Here is a 16,617-nt window from a genome sequence, read left to right as displayed (position 1 = left end):
TGCCCCAGCGAATCCCGCTAACGGTCTGCGGCGAACATTCCTCCCAGGTGCGTTTACGCTGACAGACGATCGCTAGTCGGTCAGCCACCCACACAGAGAAGCAGAGGTGGGTGCCTGAGAAGGTGCCACCTTCGCCGCAGGCCTGTTCTCTGCAACGGGAGCCATCGCGTGGGTCAGGCGAGGCCCCGCTGCACTGCCGCTGTCTGAGCGCTGGGTCCCAGGCCTGAGCCTGGCGCGTGCCTGCCCCCCTCCCCGGAACCGCCGCCCCCTTTGCAGATAAAAAACTGAAAACCAAAGCCTAGAGAGTTCGAGCAACGCGCCCAAAGACCCGCAGCTCCTCAGGGAGGGCGGCAGGGAGGGAGGGGGTGTGCTCTGTCCGAGATGCAGACAGGGTCCTGCGCTCTACCCTGGACATGGGCGGGGACCCCCGGGCCTTCAAGGGGCGGCTGGCCCTCTGCAGGGACTTGCCAGCACCTCTGTTCCTCCAGCACAGCCCCCAGCCAAGGGGGTGGTCAGTCACCCTCCCTGGGGCTGAGCAGGTCAGCGGTGGGACTGCACAGTTCCCCCTGCTCAGCCAGCACCCTCGGCCCAGAGCCCCCAGTCCCTCAGGCTCTGCGTCCATCTGTGTCATTAGTGCCCACTGTCCCCGGAAGCATGGTCGGTGCCTCCTGCTCCCTCTTCACAGTGTCTGAAGTCACCTGTCCCCCGTCCGCCTCCCCACTCGACTGAACACCCGTCAAGGACTGAGACAGAAAAGAACGTGGGTTCTGGAACACGGCCAAACGGGGAGGCAGCCTCACCGAGTCTGGGACCCCGGGCGACTTTGTCCCTCTCTCCGGGCCTCAGTTTCCCCACCTGCGCCAGGAGGGGCCAGCTGCCACTCACCTTCTGTTACAAATCTAGCACCCGTTTCTCTGCCTTCGAGGTCTATGTTCAGGAACGTGCTTCTGTTAAATGGCAAAAAGAAAAACCCAGCTGGGTTGTTACCTGCCCCAGGCCTTTCCCCTCGCCCCAGCTCAGCCCCCAAACCAGCCGCGACACTGTGTCGCCGAGCCCCTTGGACGGAGGCTGGTGGGCTGTCAGAGTGCAGCTGGAGGGACACTTGGCTGTCACTGCAGAAGGCCTGTGGTTGTTTTAAGACTGGTCTTCTCAGAACTTTGGGTACTTTGCTCGAGTACGTTCCACATGTGATGTCACTGTCACCTCGCAAAGTCGGAGGCGAGGGGTCACTGCACAGGGGAGGAAGTCGACATCTTTTCTTTTGGTGCCGGTGTCTCTGTCTTCGCCCACTTGGGCTGCTACGACAGAGCGCCCCAGCCGGGGGCGAAGCCCCGCCGTGTCTCACAGCCGTGGCGGCTCGAAGTCCAGGATCAAGGCGCCAGCTGGTCCGGTGTCCAGTGAGGGCGGCTTCCCGGTGTGCAGACGGTGTCCTCCCCAGGCAGGTGCGGGGAGGGTGGGAGCGAGACTCCGTCCACCTGCCTCAGTGATGAGGGCACTAATCCCATTACAGGGGCTCCACCCTTATCCCCTCCGGAAGCCCCCACCCCCGAAGCTGTCCCACTGGGGGTTGGAGTTCACGTCATTCCCAAGTGACACCCAGTGGAAGATGTAACGCACTAGTGTGTGCACTCAGGGAGTGTGTAGGCCCAGGCGAGTTCCCGAGGGCGGCCGGCCAGGCACCCCCACCCCCACGTCTCTCGGACTGGAAGTCACTGGGGTGACAGCGTCCCGTGGGGCCTTTGCAACCTTCCCCTCACTGAGGCCCAGGTTTCTGAAACACCTTCACGCTAATCAATGCGTCTGAAGAACATTACACGGAAAAATGAGGTGGGAAGGATGCAGCACGGACCTCAACTGGCGTGAACGTGAACGTGAAGGGACACAACACAGTGAGGAGGCGGCTTTTCCCCGCGACGCGGCAGGAGGAAGCACTTCCGCGTGGCACCCACCAGCTGCTCAGTGCCTGCGGCCCAGCCCACCGCCGTCCCCAGGCCCCCGTCAAAGGCTCCGCTTGCTGGAAATGGGTGTTTTCAGAAAAGCGAACTTGTTCGCATTGGAATTTAATAGAGGGTAAAAAGTCTAAATTTGGAAATGATAAACCTCCCCTCAAGTGGGGTCTGAACAAAGTTTCTAGATCCACGCATGTTCCCCATCTCGCAGCCAGGCTTTCTCTGGTGAGACTGGATCTCAAACTCTGTGCCGGAACGGCAGTTACCAGCTACGCGGCGCCTGCGGAGGCGTCTGCTTTGAAAAGATGTGAAGCTGCGGGCTCAGCGGCAGCGATGTTCACGGAGTTTCCTTTTAACACCTTTCCTCAGGGGGGCGGGTTCTGTTTTAGCAACTGCAGTTCAGAAAAAACACCCCCCACACACACAATAACCCTGGGTTTACAAAGGAAACGCCCCACTTTCTGTTTTTTAGACATTTTAACCAAAAAGGTTAATTTGAGAATCACACCCACAGCCCCTGTGGAGACAGCTCAGCGCAGCTGCTGGGCGGGGAGGGGAGCCGAGGCCCCGCCGGGCTCCTGTGTCCACAGCTGTTCTGGCTTGTTCTCCTCCCTGCTGCCCCCGGTCACTAACTGTCAGGGACGGCCCGGGCGCCCAGCCTGCGTGTCCGTGGACATGCTCACCGGTCCGCCAGGGCCCAGTCCTGCCCTCTGACTCAGTGCAGGTAGGATGAAGCCTGGACGTTCCCCAACGGGTCCCCGACTCATTGCCTGGGTGTCCCCCTGCTCGGGTGACCCAGCCTGGTGACGAGCCTCAGCTTCTTCCTTGGTCCTTGACCACTTTCTGTCACAGGCCCAGCCGGGAGTCTAGGAGGACAGAGAGGGAAGGTCCCCTCCCCTACCGCAGCCACAGCTTCACTGACCTGCGTTCCCTGGTCCCAGTAAACACCTTCCACAGGCCTCATCGAGGACTGTGGTTGCCTCCCTGACCCCCCTCTCCTGGGCCAGGTGGACACCAGGTGTGCTGCCCAGATCCTCAGTGAAGTCATTCCAGCCGGGGAGGCAGGGACAGCGTCCGGCAGGGGCAGCGAGGGCCCCGTTCCACCTGTGTTTATCAGGGTGGGGGTCTGGGCTTTGTTTATTCCGCTTCTCTGTCTCGTTCAGAGACTGTGCCCTACACTTCAGTGGCCAAAGGCTTTTTCAGGTGTTGTGTGATTGAAATATGTAGACAAAGGGAGCGAGTGAGATTTTCTCCCTTGCGTGTATTTGCGACTGCTGGAGCCCAGGCCCTCCTGCCCCGCTGGGCTGCACTGAGAGGCCGGGCCCCTACCTGCTCCTGCGTCTGCTGGGGTTGGAACAGCCTCAGTGAGCCAGGCAGAAAAGCGGGCGTTTTTGTTTGGTGGGGGCAGCACAAGCACGCTGTCACCGGGACTGCCAGTGGCCCTGGAGAACGGAGGTGGGTGGGGCCGTGAGGAGGGACACTGCCTTCCCTTCTGGTGGGGGGGTGGGGGCGCTTGGTGAAGCCACCAGGGGCCTGGCAGCAGCAGCCTCCTCCACACAGCATGGCCCTGCCCTCCCCTCTGCCCTGTGACCTCTGTCGTTTCTGCCTGGACACCGGGGACTCCGTGACACAGACCATGGGCATCTCCGGAGCCAGGCCTCCTCCTGAGACTGGGGTGAGGAAAACGTGACCGCGGGCTCCTGTCTGAGCCCCTGACAGAGGGGAAGCCGGCGGTGTGGGTTGCCAGCGGCATCCCCCTTCCCCATTTTCTTTGTCTCCACCTCTCTCCTGTCCTCACCTAAACCTGGAGATGTTTGCTTTCTACTCGGGCTTCCCAGTTCGTTCCTCCTCTTCCTTCTTTTTCAGGGAGGAGCTCGACTTCCTTGGAACCAATCACTGTCCCCAGCTGCCCGGCTTTGCAGCTCACCAGGGACCAGGGGCACCGTGACAGACACCCGCGTTCCCCCTCCACCACACACGTGCGTGCACGCGCACACACCCACACACGGGTGGGGGGTGGAGCGTGGTCCTTGGGGACCACCGGCGGGCTGTTTCCCAGGGTTTTTCTAGCCCTGTCTCCTGCGTGATTCAGCTATTGTTCCGCGTGCCGTAACTGACACGTCTTTGTGACCGTCACACAGTCACACCACGGAGCCCCACAGGCGCCCGCGTCACCAGGGGCGTCGTCCTGCCTCCGTTGTGGGCCTCTGGGTTGTGGTTCGTTATCACCGTGCGTTCACTCCTGTTTCGGTGTTTAGGGTAGACTTCTGGAATTACGGGGTTAGAACTGAAGTCGCGTAACTGTTCTGACCTTATCGCTGCGCTGCACTGTGAAAGGCTGACGAGGGTTCTCGGCATTGCTGCTCCCGAGGAGGCGCGTCTTGTAGTGATCCAGTCCGCACACCCGAGTCACCGCCAAGCGCCCGCGGCCGGGCCAGCACCTGCGCTGCTGTGTGTGTTCCTGAGACAAGGCTTCGTGCCTGCCGTCTGGAGAGAGACAGAGAGACGAGGCGGGAGCCTAAGCCCCCCCGCCCCCAACCCGAGCCTCAATCTGGCTGAGCAGGGCTTCGGGGGGCCCAGGTGGCCTGGCCGTGGAGCAGGGCAGGGCCCCTGGGAGGGCATTTGGGATTTAACAGAGGTTATGGGGCCTCTTCCTCAGGTTTTGTATTTGGGCATCGTCTCTTTGTACTAGAGCTTTTAGGAATTTTAAAGGCTGACTTTTACCAACATACATGACGAGAAAGGCGTATCTGAAGGGTAACTTAAGTTTTAGGGGTGCCCTTCTGGGGGGCCCTCAGGGAGCCCGCGGGTGTGAGATGCGGAGAAGGTCCATCGAGGAGGAACCATCAGGAGGCGGCATAAACCAAGCTGACACTGGGGCGGCTGGACAGGTCCCCAGCGTCCTGGGAAAGAGGAAGGCCGGGGGGCTGCTCCGGGCAAAGGGGCAGGGACAAGTGGCGCGCGTGACAAGGACAGCAGCGTGGGACCCTTGACAAACCGGGTCGGGGAGACCTGTGCCAACACTCTCGGGCCAGCTGGGCGCTTCGGGTGCAGCAAAGGCTACAGCTCAGTGCCGCTCCTGTACGAGGGGGCGTCAGGCCTGTGGAGCCCAGAGTCCCCGATCCGGGGAGGGGCCTGCAGGCCGACATGACTCGTCCCCGCGGGGCAGGCAGGGGCCCTTTCCAGACAAGTGAGGGGCAGCAAAGCCATGGAGCTCTGCTCAGCAGCCTCGGAGTAGAGCACCCCCCCGCCCCCCCCACACGACACCCCTGGGACCTGGGCCCAGACAGCCCTGCCGGCCGGGACGCGAGGGAAGACGTGGACTCTGGTGAGAGACCCGCCGCGCTACAAGTGTGGCAACACCGTTTTATTTAGAGTAAGATGTGTTAACATCCAGCATGACAAACTTTGTACAAAGTTCACAATTTAAAAAGGAAGTATCACTGCAACTGTGACCCGACACATTTACAGCAAAATTAAAGTGTCGACAAACCCATGCCGTGTCGTACAAAAATAAATCAAACTTCAGTTCCACAGAGAGCACAGTAAATATTTATACAAAATTCTGTCTTAATAAATGATTGCTTAAATTAACTTAGAAATGGGTATGAACAATAAGCTATAATAAATAAACTCTGATGACTCACAAGAATTCCATATGAAAGGTCGGCATTCTAGCATGAGACACTTTGGGGACCCTATGTAACAGTCACAGATAACTTCGATTGGATACTTCACCAGCGTTAGATGAGCAGCAGAATTGTGCTTGGAACCCCTTTCCATTGTACACAGGCGACAACAAGAAGAGTCCAAAACCGAGACTACCTATTACTCTACTAGAAGCATTACTATATTGGCAAAGGAGCTGCAGACACGACGGGGGAATGCATACGCCGGCACGAACAGCGGCCGGGCCGGCCCAGGGGTGGCGGCAGGTGCCGAGCACCTGGCTTCAGCTCTGAAGGCAATTCTGAGCATGGCAGCTACAACTACTCGCTAGCAGACAGCGGGCGCCCCCCAGGGCCGGCCGCAGGGCCCGGGGAGGAACATCGTCTTTCCCAGCTCGGGTCGGAGTCCTTGTGGAAAACGGAGTGTTTGTACAGGGAGCTGTATAAAGTGCCACGGGGGTGTACGTACATTTATACACGGGTACACCGAGGTGGAGCGCTGGACCAGCGTGCCCTCCGGGAAGGCCCGGCGTCTCCGCCGCACGGCTCCGTCAGCCGAGAGGGCCCCTCCTCCAACTCCTCCGGGCCGGCGTGGCGCGGCTCTGACGCAGGAATTGCACACGTCCGCACGGGTACTTAGGACAAGGTGAGTGCAAATAGCTGACTGGCACGTTGTGGGGACAATGACCCTGTAAGTCCTGTTCTGCTAAAAATATTTTTTTTTAATTTTTACAAAACCCATCTTTTTTTCATAACAAAATTTTAAAGTACTTTTGCACTTCCTGCATAACATCAAGACATGGAAGGAAGCGACGCTACCACGTGTGGATCGAGTCAACACCAGAGAACACGACACGTCCTAGGGACTACTCGGGAGGGCAGGGCGCAGCCGTGGCGGCAGTGGTGGCGCTCAGCGAGCGCAGAGTCACGCAAAAGGGTCCGTCTCCACGGGGGGGGCGGGGCAGGTCTAGAGTGGTCTCGTGTAAAGAAAAAGTGCTGCAGTACGTTAATTACTCTTAAGTCTGATTGCGCTCATTTTGGAACAGCTCTGCAAGGCTGTGCGAACGTTCTGGGGCCCACCGGTCTCCCGTGACAGGGGCAGAGGTCGTGGCGGGGGTGGGGGGAGCTCTGGGTGGGACCCACCGCACCGAGGCCAGGCTGGGCGGGGACGGGAGACGCCACTCAGAGCGGCGCCGCCGCCGGATCCAGCAGGAAACTCAGTCCAGTGACTCACAGGCTTGCAAACCGCTTCCCTTCAGGCCCCGAGTGTGAACCGGTAACCCCCACAGCAGTGCCAGCTGTTCAGGTGGGCGGGGGAGCAGATGCTCCAATGACCTTGGAGCTGGAGTGCAAGCGCGGGCTCCGCTGGACGAGCCTCGTCGCAATGAGGGGCAGTCCTGGGGCCAGGACACTCCCGGGGAGGTCAGAGAAGGCTGCTCCAGAGTTTACTGGACACGGAAAAGGGAGTCTTCGCGGCCTGCGCCGCTGCCAAGCCCCTGTCTCACCGGCGTCCCCAGGGTCACACTGCCACTGCCGGGAGCTAATTTAAAAGTGCTGTGAGAGCGGCTTGGAATCTTCTGCCAAGTTTCCATGGCTTGATGTTGTCTTACAATAAATTACTCATTTCTTACAGTTAATCCATATGCCATTTCCTTGGAATGCAAAAAACCTCATTTATTGCCCCCACCATCCACCATCCTCCTAAAACAGACAAACAAAAAAATCACATAATATTTCCAAGCATTGTTCAAAAATAAAGCATTTTTGCAACCAATTCTTGCTATGAAACAATATGCACAGAAAATGTATTTCTTAAATTCCATAAACCCCTCCAACATGAGGCGGAATGATAATGTCTACAAGTGGCTGCGGCCACCTCAGGGTCATTCGAAGCTGTTTTTTTTTGTCCATTTCAGTTCAAAATACTAAAACATTTAATCGCTAAAGCATTAAAAGGAATTTACAGTCTATTGACTCTGACCGGCTCCCCTCTTCAGAAATGTGTGCCCCAGTGTGCACACAGTAGCAGCTGTGGACAGTACACAGGACAGCACACTACGTCAGCTCGTATGAAAACGTACAAAATGTGAATATTCAAAAACTAGTCTGCAGGTGCTATCTTCAAAGCAAGACATAAAGTCATTGTGACGTCTTGGGAGCATGACACCGTTCCGACAGAGACAGAGGCGGAACCGCCTCTGGGAGGTCCCAGCAGAGAGACACAGGCGTCCTGTTTAAGAGGTCGCGTCACTGCGGGGGCCACCGCAGCTGTTCAGACCTGAATTCCTCTCACAGCCTGCTTTACATTTTCCAGTAGGGCTTTATTTTCTGGGCTCTGATAGCGATCTTGATTTGTGTACATGTCCGTCAAAGTAGTCACGTATGCATCAAAATTTTGTTCATTGATTGGGTCCTACGAGATATTAAATAGTAGTTCACACACAACTTTTACTTTCTCAGTAGGGCATTCACATCAGCATAACCCAGCATCACAGCACGGGGCGCTGTCCGCACCACCTGTAAAGGCCTCCTCAGAGCGACCTTCGTCTATGGGGTCCCTGACAGCCCGCCGGCCGGGGAGGTGGCCACAGCAGCCACGGACACGGGCTCTCCTGCGCGGCGCCCCCTGCGGGCCCAGCCGCCGGGCGGCTCAGTCACTTACCATGTGCGGCAGCTGGATGTTGGCCAGGCTGTGGATCAGGGACTGGCTCAGGTTGGCCAGTTCGTGCAGGAGAGACTCGTTCTGCTGCTCGATCACCTTATTCTCCTCCTCGATGGTCTTCAGGTTGGTCTCCATCGTGGTGATCTGCAACACAGGCAGACGTGGGTGGCCGACCCCGGGCACGCGGGCACATGCGCTCTGGCACGGGGCGGCCGTCTAGCGATGCAAACAACCTTTGTGCTTAAATGAGAGCACTTCAGAGTTAGGACCTTGTCACTTGCAGGGTCCAGCAGACCTGCTTTCGATCCCTTCCCCTCGGAAACGTGGTGGCCTGGGGACAGAGCGGCCGGTCTTTCTGAGTGGGATCGTGAGCAGGGGTGGGCGGGCTCCCGGCTCAGGTTCCTGCAAGTCCCGCTGTCCCCGGGGCACGGACCCCAGGGACAGCTGCTTCCTCTGGGCTCCTGCTCTCTCTGCCGCTTTCGCGGGTGGTAGCCTTGTACTGACTCTCTGCTACTTCCTTTTCAGCCTGAATCTCATTCTGCCCTGGATGAGCCTTCCAATACCAAAGTGTCTGAGACATGTCACTCGCCCGGCGGCAGGCGCTGGTCTCGGTGCACCCCGATCAGGTCTGGGCCCCGCTGCTCTCTGGCCAGCTCTGCCCTCTTCTGAAGTCCCAGTGCAGGCTGCGGGTGGTGCCCTGCCGCAGAGATGGCCAGCACTCCTGCGCAGGACCAGCGCGGCCTACAGGCTGACGGATGGACTCGTGGGGTCGGAGGAGCGTGGCCCAGCATTGCTCACAGAGCGCCTGCTCCATCCAGCAAGCCCTCCTCCCCTAGGCCAGATTCGGGGCAGGCCACGCCCGCAGGCCACGCCCTCACCCTCATACCATGCCCACACCGCCTGGCCACTGCCTGCGGCTTTGCTCACACTCGCAGGCTACGCCCACGCTGTGGGGGTGTAGGGAGCATCCCCACAACACTGCAGGAAGGGACCTCAGATCCCCAGAACCATACCCAGCTCTCCCCGAGTCCTGACTCAGCACCGCCCAAACTGAGCCCCACTTTCGCAAACTGTTTCCCTGCCCATCCTTGTGCGGGGCCCTCCGGGGTCTCCAGGAAAGAGGCCGAGGGAGTTCCTGGCTGCAGCTGCACTAGGCCCTTTGGCCAGCTCAGGGTTTCGGCGCCCGCCCAGGCCGGGGTCAAGGCTCCAGCAGTCACCCCAGCGGCTTGTGGTGAAGTCGGTACAGCCTGGTGCTCACGAGGGGCAGGGTGAGTGGGGGGTTGAGAGGCCAGCAGCCAGCGCTGGTCCTGTCTCCTGGCGTGGGCTCCTGGTGCTCACCCTCTGGCCTCGGTAGGAGGAAACGGTGCTGTCAGAGGGCCCTGATGGGGACTTCCACCCCGATGAGGCGAGTGAGGCGGGAGGGCGAGGTTTCTATCTGACGCGGCCCTCTCATGGCCCCTCATGGCCCCGTGCGGGCAGGGCAGGACTCCGGGCCAGGCAGAGGGCGCCCCGCCCTTCCTCAGCCCGTGTTGGCTATACTGTCAGAAGGGGGGTCAGCAGACTGTGGCCTCCACCTGGATGCCTAGGGCCTGGGCACGTCCCTGGCCCTGTCTCAGCCTGTCCTGTGGATCCACAGGGACAGGTGGGAGGAGAGTCCCCTTCCAGCAGGACAGCAGCCCTGCCTTCCCTGTGATGCTGACCTGAGGGGCCACTCTTCAAGGCCACATGGGGCCTGGGCCCTGCGCAGCTCTGAGCAGTGGCGGCGTGCACTGGAAGCCCCAAGAGCCACTTGCTGGCTTTTGGCTTCAGCTTCGCTGAGGCAGTTGGCTCTCTGTACCTCAGATGCCAGGCATGGAAAAGTGAGTCTCGGGACACCTACCTCCAAGGCCGTGATGAGCAGAGCAGGGCCCCCGGGGCAAGGCCCCGCATTGGTTATCTGGTAGCTCCCCTGCCGCCCACCTGCAAGCCACTTGCCACATAGCCCTGGCGTCTGGGACCTGGCACCGCACGGACACATGGAGGTGGCCTCCCGGCCCCAAGGAGCAGCATCCTGTCTGGAGCCCTGCAGGCACCAGGTCGGACCAACGAGCCCCACCCGGGCAGGAGGAAAGGGCAGTGACCCGGGACCTCTGCGAATGGCCACCACACAACACCAATGTGACAGCGACTGGGTGACCGAGGGACCCTGGGCTCCAGCGACGCGGCCACTGAAGCCACAGCTTCAGGGAGACTCAGGTGCGGGTGAAAACACAAAGGAAAAATGAGCGAAATGAGCAAAGGGAGCGACCCCCCAAGGGCTAGTCCTGTGCCCGGGTGCCCGGGCTGAGCGCAGGTGGCAGGGACTGGGCTCCAGAAACCGTTACCTGGGTCCTGAGTTTGATCATGTCGGCCTCCATCTGCGAGTTGGACTCATTCAGCTCCTTGATCTCCTCATCCAGCTGCTTGATCTCCTCGTCGTTCTCGATCCCTGCCGCGGCCAGTGGAACGGGAGTGCGTTAGCGGTAGAGGCCAGGAGCGCCCTCCTCTGTTCTATGTGTGTGGGGGGGTTCGCTGGGAGAATGCCCTCGAACTTTAGAGCAGCCCCGTCTGTGCGCCACATTAAGGCACCCAAAACCACCCCGCACTGAGAGGCTGATCTCCCGAGGGCAGCCGGCCAGAGCCGAGGGGTGGCCCTCCCGCTGGGCCTGGGTGTGGAGGCACCTGCTGCTGCCCGCGGCTAGTTTGCCGGCTTAGCTGCCGGTGGCCCCCGCCCCTTCCTGCCCTCTCTTCCTGCCCTCTCTTCCTGCCCCTTTCACACACGTCCAGGCAGGGTCCCCGCCCTTGCCAAGCCTCGATTTGGGATCAGAAAACATGAAAGACGTAGCCCCGAACTCAATTCAGCCACGAGCTTGGGACCGGCTCCCTAACTGACCGAAAGGAAGAGGGCGGCGATGCAGTGACAGACTTCGGGTCGGCGGCCACAGAGGGGCTCGCCGAACACGTGACCTTTGGTAGTTACACAATCCCCTTGTTGTGAGTGACTGAGAGCAAGCATGGGAGGGCGGGCCAGTGACTGGCGTGCAGGGCTCCACAGAGCCGTCGGCACAGGGCTGAACGCAGGCTCGCCCGGCTGCTGGGTTCCGTCGCTGGCACTGGTGCCTGGCCAGGGTCAGAAAGACCCGGGTCCTTTCTATGACTGTTTGGGATACCCGGTCTCTCGGGACTGCGTGAACTGGGGGGAGGGCAGGAATCGGGCCCCTGCAATGGCTCCGGACGCCCAGGGAAGAATCCTACTCCCGATGGCCGGGTGGCACTCATGACAGGGGTTCCCACGCAAAACCGGCTGAAAACGATGAGCCCGGGCTTGGGGCTGGTGCCGTCTCTGTGCCGCAGACAGAGGGGTACAGTCCACCTGGAGGGCAGGCCTGAGACAACCCGAGACCCCGCGGAGACTAGGCGAGCAGGCTCCCCTGCGTTGGCTCCATGTCGCCGTCCCGCACGGCAGCCGTGGGGCAGATCGTGTGGCGTGTCCATCCTGAGCTCCCACACGGTGGCCCCTTCTTCCCACGAATCAGCCTTGGATGTTACAGCAAGCTTTTCAGATGAGGTGCTCTTAGCGCTGTCAGGTCCGCCCCTCCTGCAGCCGCCACCAGGAGGGGCCAGGGTGACTGTGAGTGAACAGGAGGCCCTGGGTTTCGCTTCTGTGAGACTGGGCAGCCACTTCAGTCCCCACGACATGTCCTGCCAGCAGCTTAGAGGGCCCAGAACATTGACCACAACTCCCTTCCCATCAAGCGCGCCCCCAAAGCCGTTCAGGAGAGAACTGACACTGTCTCAGGGCCAGGCCACTGTGCTGGCCTCTTCCTTCCGTCTGAGCAGCCTGACAGCAGCCTTCCAGAACCAGGACACAGCGCTGGCTGAGGAAGCGTGAGGGCACTTGGCACGCAGGAGGCCCGCACGCGGGAGGTGCTGGGAGGGCACTGTCTGCTGCAGAGGCAGACGCCCAGGCAGGACTGCCAGGGCAGAGCAATCCTGGTGTGAAAAGCAACTCGATCATGACTTGATTTGTCATTTCACTGGGACTGGCCACAACATCCCTTGAAAGTGCAAGCTGTCCAAACGCACTGAGACGTGGTGACTGGACACTGCATCCGTGGGTTTTCCACGTGCTCAAGCCGCGCCATGTGGTGGGGGGGGGGTCCTTGCGAGAGCCAGCTCAATAGGTGCTGCGCTGGGCTGGGGATCGTTCTTGACGGAAAGGGACGACGGATGGCGGGGACCTGCCAGACACACCTGTTACACGAGGGAGTGAGCAAGTGGCCCCGGGTAAGGTTTTACACTCTGCATTTTCAAGAAGAGACAGGGAGAGACGTTGTCCCTCGTAGGGAGCTGGGCAACATGCGAACCAGATCTTAGGGTCTGGCGGGACAGGCTCAGTCGTCAGAGGGCAGCAGTCCTGCCCCGAGCCAGCCCCCAGTGGCGCCCTGGGGCTGGAACAGCCCTTCCATGAAACGGGACTGCGGTGAGCAGGATGCGGCTCTGGCCTCTTGTTTTAGGATGTTATTTATTTTCAGAGTGGGGAGGGAGGGGGAAAGAAGGGGAGAGAAAAATCGAAGTGAGAGAGAAACATTGATCGGTTGCCTCTCATATGCTCCCCAACTGGGGACTGAACCCAAAACCCAGGCCCAGGCCCTGACCAAGAATTGAACTGGTGACTTGTTGCTTGGTGGGATGACGCCCTCCCTGCCAAGCCACACGGTCAGGGCCCTGGCTCCAGTCTTTGCACACAAGGTGCCTGGACAGGGGAGGGAAGGACTGACAGCCAGCTCCAGCACGGACTCGGACCCGGGGCCGACTGGCTTTGACCGTCCACTGCCCTTCTCCAGGTTACCCGGACGTCAGCAGCTGCCCGTGTGCACTTGCGCATGCTAGAACCTGCAGCAGGAAGAAATGGCAACCTGCGCTCAGACGCAGAGAAGTGGGCGGACAGCAGCGACCCACAGGGGCGACACTGCTGAGCAGGGCGGTGCCGGTGCCGGGCACCAGCGGAGGACATCTGGGCCTGGGCTGGCGGGCCGCTGGCTCACACCTCTTCACCACAGCAGGCTCGCTCTGGCTGAGAGCGGGCCGCAGGTGCACCAGAGGAGGCTGTATTTTGGCTCCGGTGCGGAGATGCCAGCTCAGGGCTCCCGGCTGTTAGCCCCAGCCCGGCCCAGCAAGCAGTGGCCTGTCCTGTCCCCCTCTTCCTCTCTGCCCATCCTCCATCCCACAGCTGCGTCCTCTGCTGACGACGAGTCAGACCCAACCGAACTCCAAGCAATCGGCCTGAGGCACAGTGTTCTGGAAAGAGTCTGTACAGGGTGGTTTCTTCCACGCTGTGAGCACCCTGTCTCAGAACGGCTTCCTCAGGCTGGCTGCCAGGACCGCAGGACCACAGGACTGCAGGGCGGGGGTTGGGGGTGGCCTCAGGTCTGGGCGGCGTGGCTCTGCCAAGGGCCCACCCTGCACCTGCTGTGCTGATGGGAGCAGAGGCGGGGCGCTGGGCCCCAGGGACCCAGGCCCCCGACACACAAGGTGACCCACAGGCTCCCTGGGAGCTAATGCGCCAAACGTTCTGCCTCTTGTTGCCTGGCTCCCACAGGGGCACAAGGTGGGCAAGGTCTGTGCCTGGAGCCGCACTGCATGTCCTCACGGGACCCCTTGGGGTTTGGGACAGAGCCCATGCCCTCTCAGAGGCCCCCCGTGCCAACTGCTGACCAACCCTTGGGGCTCCTCACTTGTAGCTGTTGCCTGAGTGCAGCCCCTGGCAGGCCCATGGCCGGGCTCGAATTTCATCCCCAGCCCACAGGGCTGGTGCTGGGTGTGTTTCTGTTTGGCAAAGCCCGGAGGAGTGCGTACTGTTGGTTCAGAGACACTGAGGTCAGGGCCTGCAGCCGCTGGCAGCCTGGACGGAGGTCACCTAGGCTGATTGTCCCCATCACAGCCTCAGGCACCTGGGAACCCTGACAGCCGTCAGCACTGTGCCTGGGCCGTTTGCACTGAGAAGTCCCCACCAGAAGCGCACAGAACGCAGGAAGACAGCGCTGCACAGACCACTGGCAGGGCCCTTTTTCACGGGCTGAGCTGGAGCCAGAAGGCAGAGTCCCCTTGTCCTGGCTCAGCCAGGAAAGCACCTCGGCGATGAACTTTTCTCCACCCCCTTTGTCCAGGAGTGGCCCTGAACACGCCAGAGTACTAATTTGGGGTTTGCAAACACCTTCTAGCGAGTAGGTGCGTTCACAGCCGCAGGGTCCACAGGGCTCCCCGAAGGCTGGCGTGGCCCCGTCCCCCACACCCCAAGGCACGCCCAGGAGGAAAGGGACTCTGCAGATGACTTGGGAGCACCATGCCCCCAGGAGCACAGTGTGATGGGCGGGGGGGGGGGCAGGTTCTGTCCTCTGAGGAGGCTGAGGGGGGTGGGTGAACAGAGGCATAAAAGGGGGAACTCTGGGGAGTAGCTGCTGGAACCCCTGGTGTGGGACCCCTGCGACTTGGCCTGTGACCCTGGTGTGAGTTGAGGGGGGCCTGGGGCAGACTGTTCTCCTGGGTCAGAGCCAGGCTTCATCAAAAGTGACGGAACTGGTCCCGTCACCTCTGAGAGAAGCTGGCCCCGGAGGACAGGGCATGGGCTGTGTGAGGGTGAGGTGGGAAGGGGCGGGGGCGGGGGGGTTGGGTTACCGTTGCTGGCACGTTGCCGGATGGTCAGCATCTGCTCCCCGGACAGCTTTGCCTTCTTCATCGCCGACGTGGCTCGTGGGCAGCCCGACAAGCTGGGGGACGAGAAAGAAATGCCGCCAGTCGTGGGTCTTGGGAGAGGACTCAGTCCTGAGCAAGGCCCATGGACTCGGGCACAGGTGTGGACCCCAGGCGGGGTGCAGGGCGGCCGGGGTGGTCCCGCCAGCTGGGGCAGGAGACCCGTGGCCAAGTCTGCCTGCCTGACTGCCCAGCAACCCGGAAGTGCACTGGGGTGAATTTAACGGAACTTCACACACTCAAGAGTGAGGAGCAGGTAGTGAGCACGTTGCCCAGGGCCGGTCCTCTCTGTCCGGGCAGACATGGCTCATGGGACCCACTGCTCGCCCAGGAGGTTGCTGTGAAGTATTTCATCATCTCAGCTAAAGGCTTTGAAACTAGTGCCAGTATTGTTAAGTGAAGGGTTTGAGTCCCACCGTCTCCCTTGCTCAGCCCGGGGCTGAGAACTGGCTGGCGGGGCCTCTCCTGCCTCCCACCTTGCTGGGCACACACTCACTGTCCTCTGTACCCAGCCTGGCCCGGCCTCATCCCCCTCCCCCTCGCCCTGGGGCCCCCCCGCCCAGCACCTTCCGTGAGAACCTGCAGAGAATGTTGTACATACATGATTACAGCCCACGAGGCAACTGTAAAGTTCACCCTGACCTTCAGGGCTACACCCTGTGCATCCCTCTGATGCCAGTGGCCATGTGGACCCCACAGCCAGCAGCAACAATGCGGGTGTTCTTAGAGTGAGGCCCCACGCAGCACGGCCTCACTGCTGCTCACGTGCACGACAGCAGCACAGGCGCCGGCTTGGACACACGCCTGGGGGCTGGCCCATCCCTGCAGCGGGAGGTCCACGGACCTGTGGTCTCCTTACCTGTGGCTTCTCCCAGAACCTCTGCTAATGGCCTTTCTAGAGTGATAGGGGGCGGGGCAGCGGGCCTTCCACCCAGAGGGGTGTCACCAGCCCCAGGCCCAGCCCTCCCTCCCTGAGACACCCTAGGAAGCAGAGACCTTCTGGACGCCATGGCACCCGAGGGGCTCAGCACCTGTCCCCAAGGCCTTCCTCCCCCTCAGGGTCGTCCACTAGGGACCTGCCTCACAGGAGTCTCCAGAGCTGACCTGTTCCTCAGGCCTGTCCCTTCCCCTCTCACTGTCACCACAGTGGCCTGTCATTGTCCCTAGCTGGGCCCCTGGGGCTCCGCCGAGCTCCCTGCTTCCCTCGCTCATCCCCGACATGGCCCAGCTGTGGAGGAGAGTGTGGCTTCTCCGAGCAGTGTCCCGAGGCCCCAGGGGTGTCCTAGCAGCCCTCTGAGGCGGGGTCCCTCTGCAGAGCCCCGTCCTCTCGCTGCATGGACGAGGCCCTGCAGCCTGGCAGGTGGGCAGCTATGCCTGTGCCACTGCCCTCTCCTCCCCGAGTTCACCACAAAGCAGGACAGTTTGCCCGCCATCCGCTGGACCCCTGGTCACGACCCCACGTCCCCAGCCCTGCCTCTCTGGCTGAGGGCTCTCGGGCTAGTCTGCACCCTTCCTTATCACCGTCTCTGTGGGGCTGCCATCGCCAAAGCCTGTCCTCTGCTCCCAG

The 16,617-nt window shown here is 60.9% G+C and overlaps 1 protein-coding gene across 13 annotated transcripts in view; it reads right to left on the bottom strand.

The window, feature by feature from the left end:
- Positions 1-5,311: 5,311 nt before the first annotated feature.
- MYT1L (myelin transcription factor 1 like) overlaps positions 5,312-16,617 on the bottom strand; it is a 351,165-nt gene continuing 339,859 nt past the window's right edge. For 10 of the 13 annotated variants that reach the window (XM_053924170.1, XM_053924160.1, XM_053924171.1 and 7 more), the window contains 4 exons: positions 14,976-15,067; positions 10,643-10,746; positions 8,280-8,423; positions 5,312-8,030 (listed from right to left, as the gene is read on the bottom strand). In XM_053924170.1, coding sequence (XP_053780145.1) covers positions 7,890-8,030; positions 8,280-8,423; positions 10,643-10,746; positions 14,976-15,067 — 481 coding nt within the window. In that variant the 3' untranslated portion in view covers positions 5,312-7,889. Of the gene's footprint in view, positions 8,031-8,279; positions 8,424-10,642; positions 10,747-14,975; positions 15,068-16,617 lie in introns of those variants that run through there. The other 3 variants (XM_053924168.1, XM_053924169.2, XM_053924174.1) reach the window with 2 other exon arrangements.

Source organism: Desmodus rotundus, chromosome 5 (assembly GCF_022682495.2).
Source record: "Desmodus rotundus isolate HL8 chromosome 5, HLdesRot8A.1, whole genome shotgun sequence".
Lineage (NCBI taxonomy): Eukaryota > Metazoa > Chordata > Mammalia > Chiroptera > Phyllostomidae > Desmodus > Desmodus rotundus.
The sequence above is the reverse complement of the archived record's forward strand: the minus strand, read 5'-3'. Positions and strand labels throughout refer to the sequence as shown.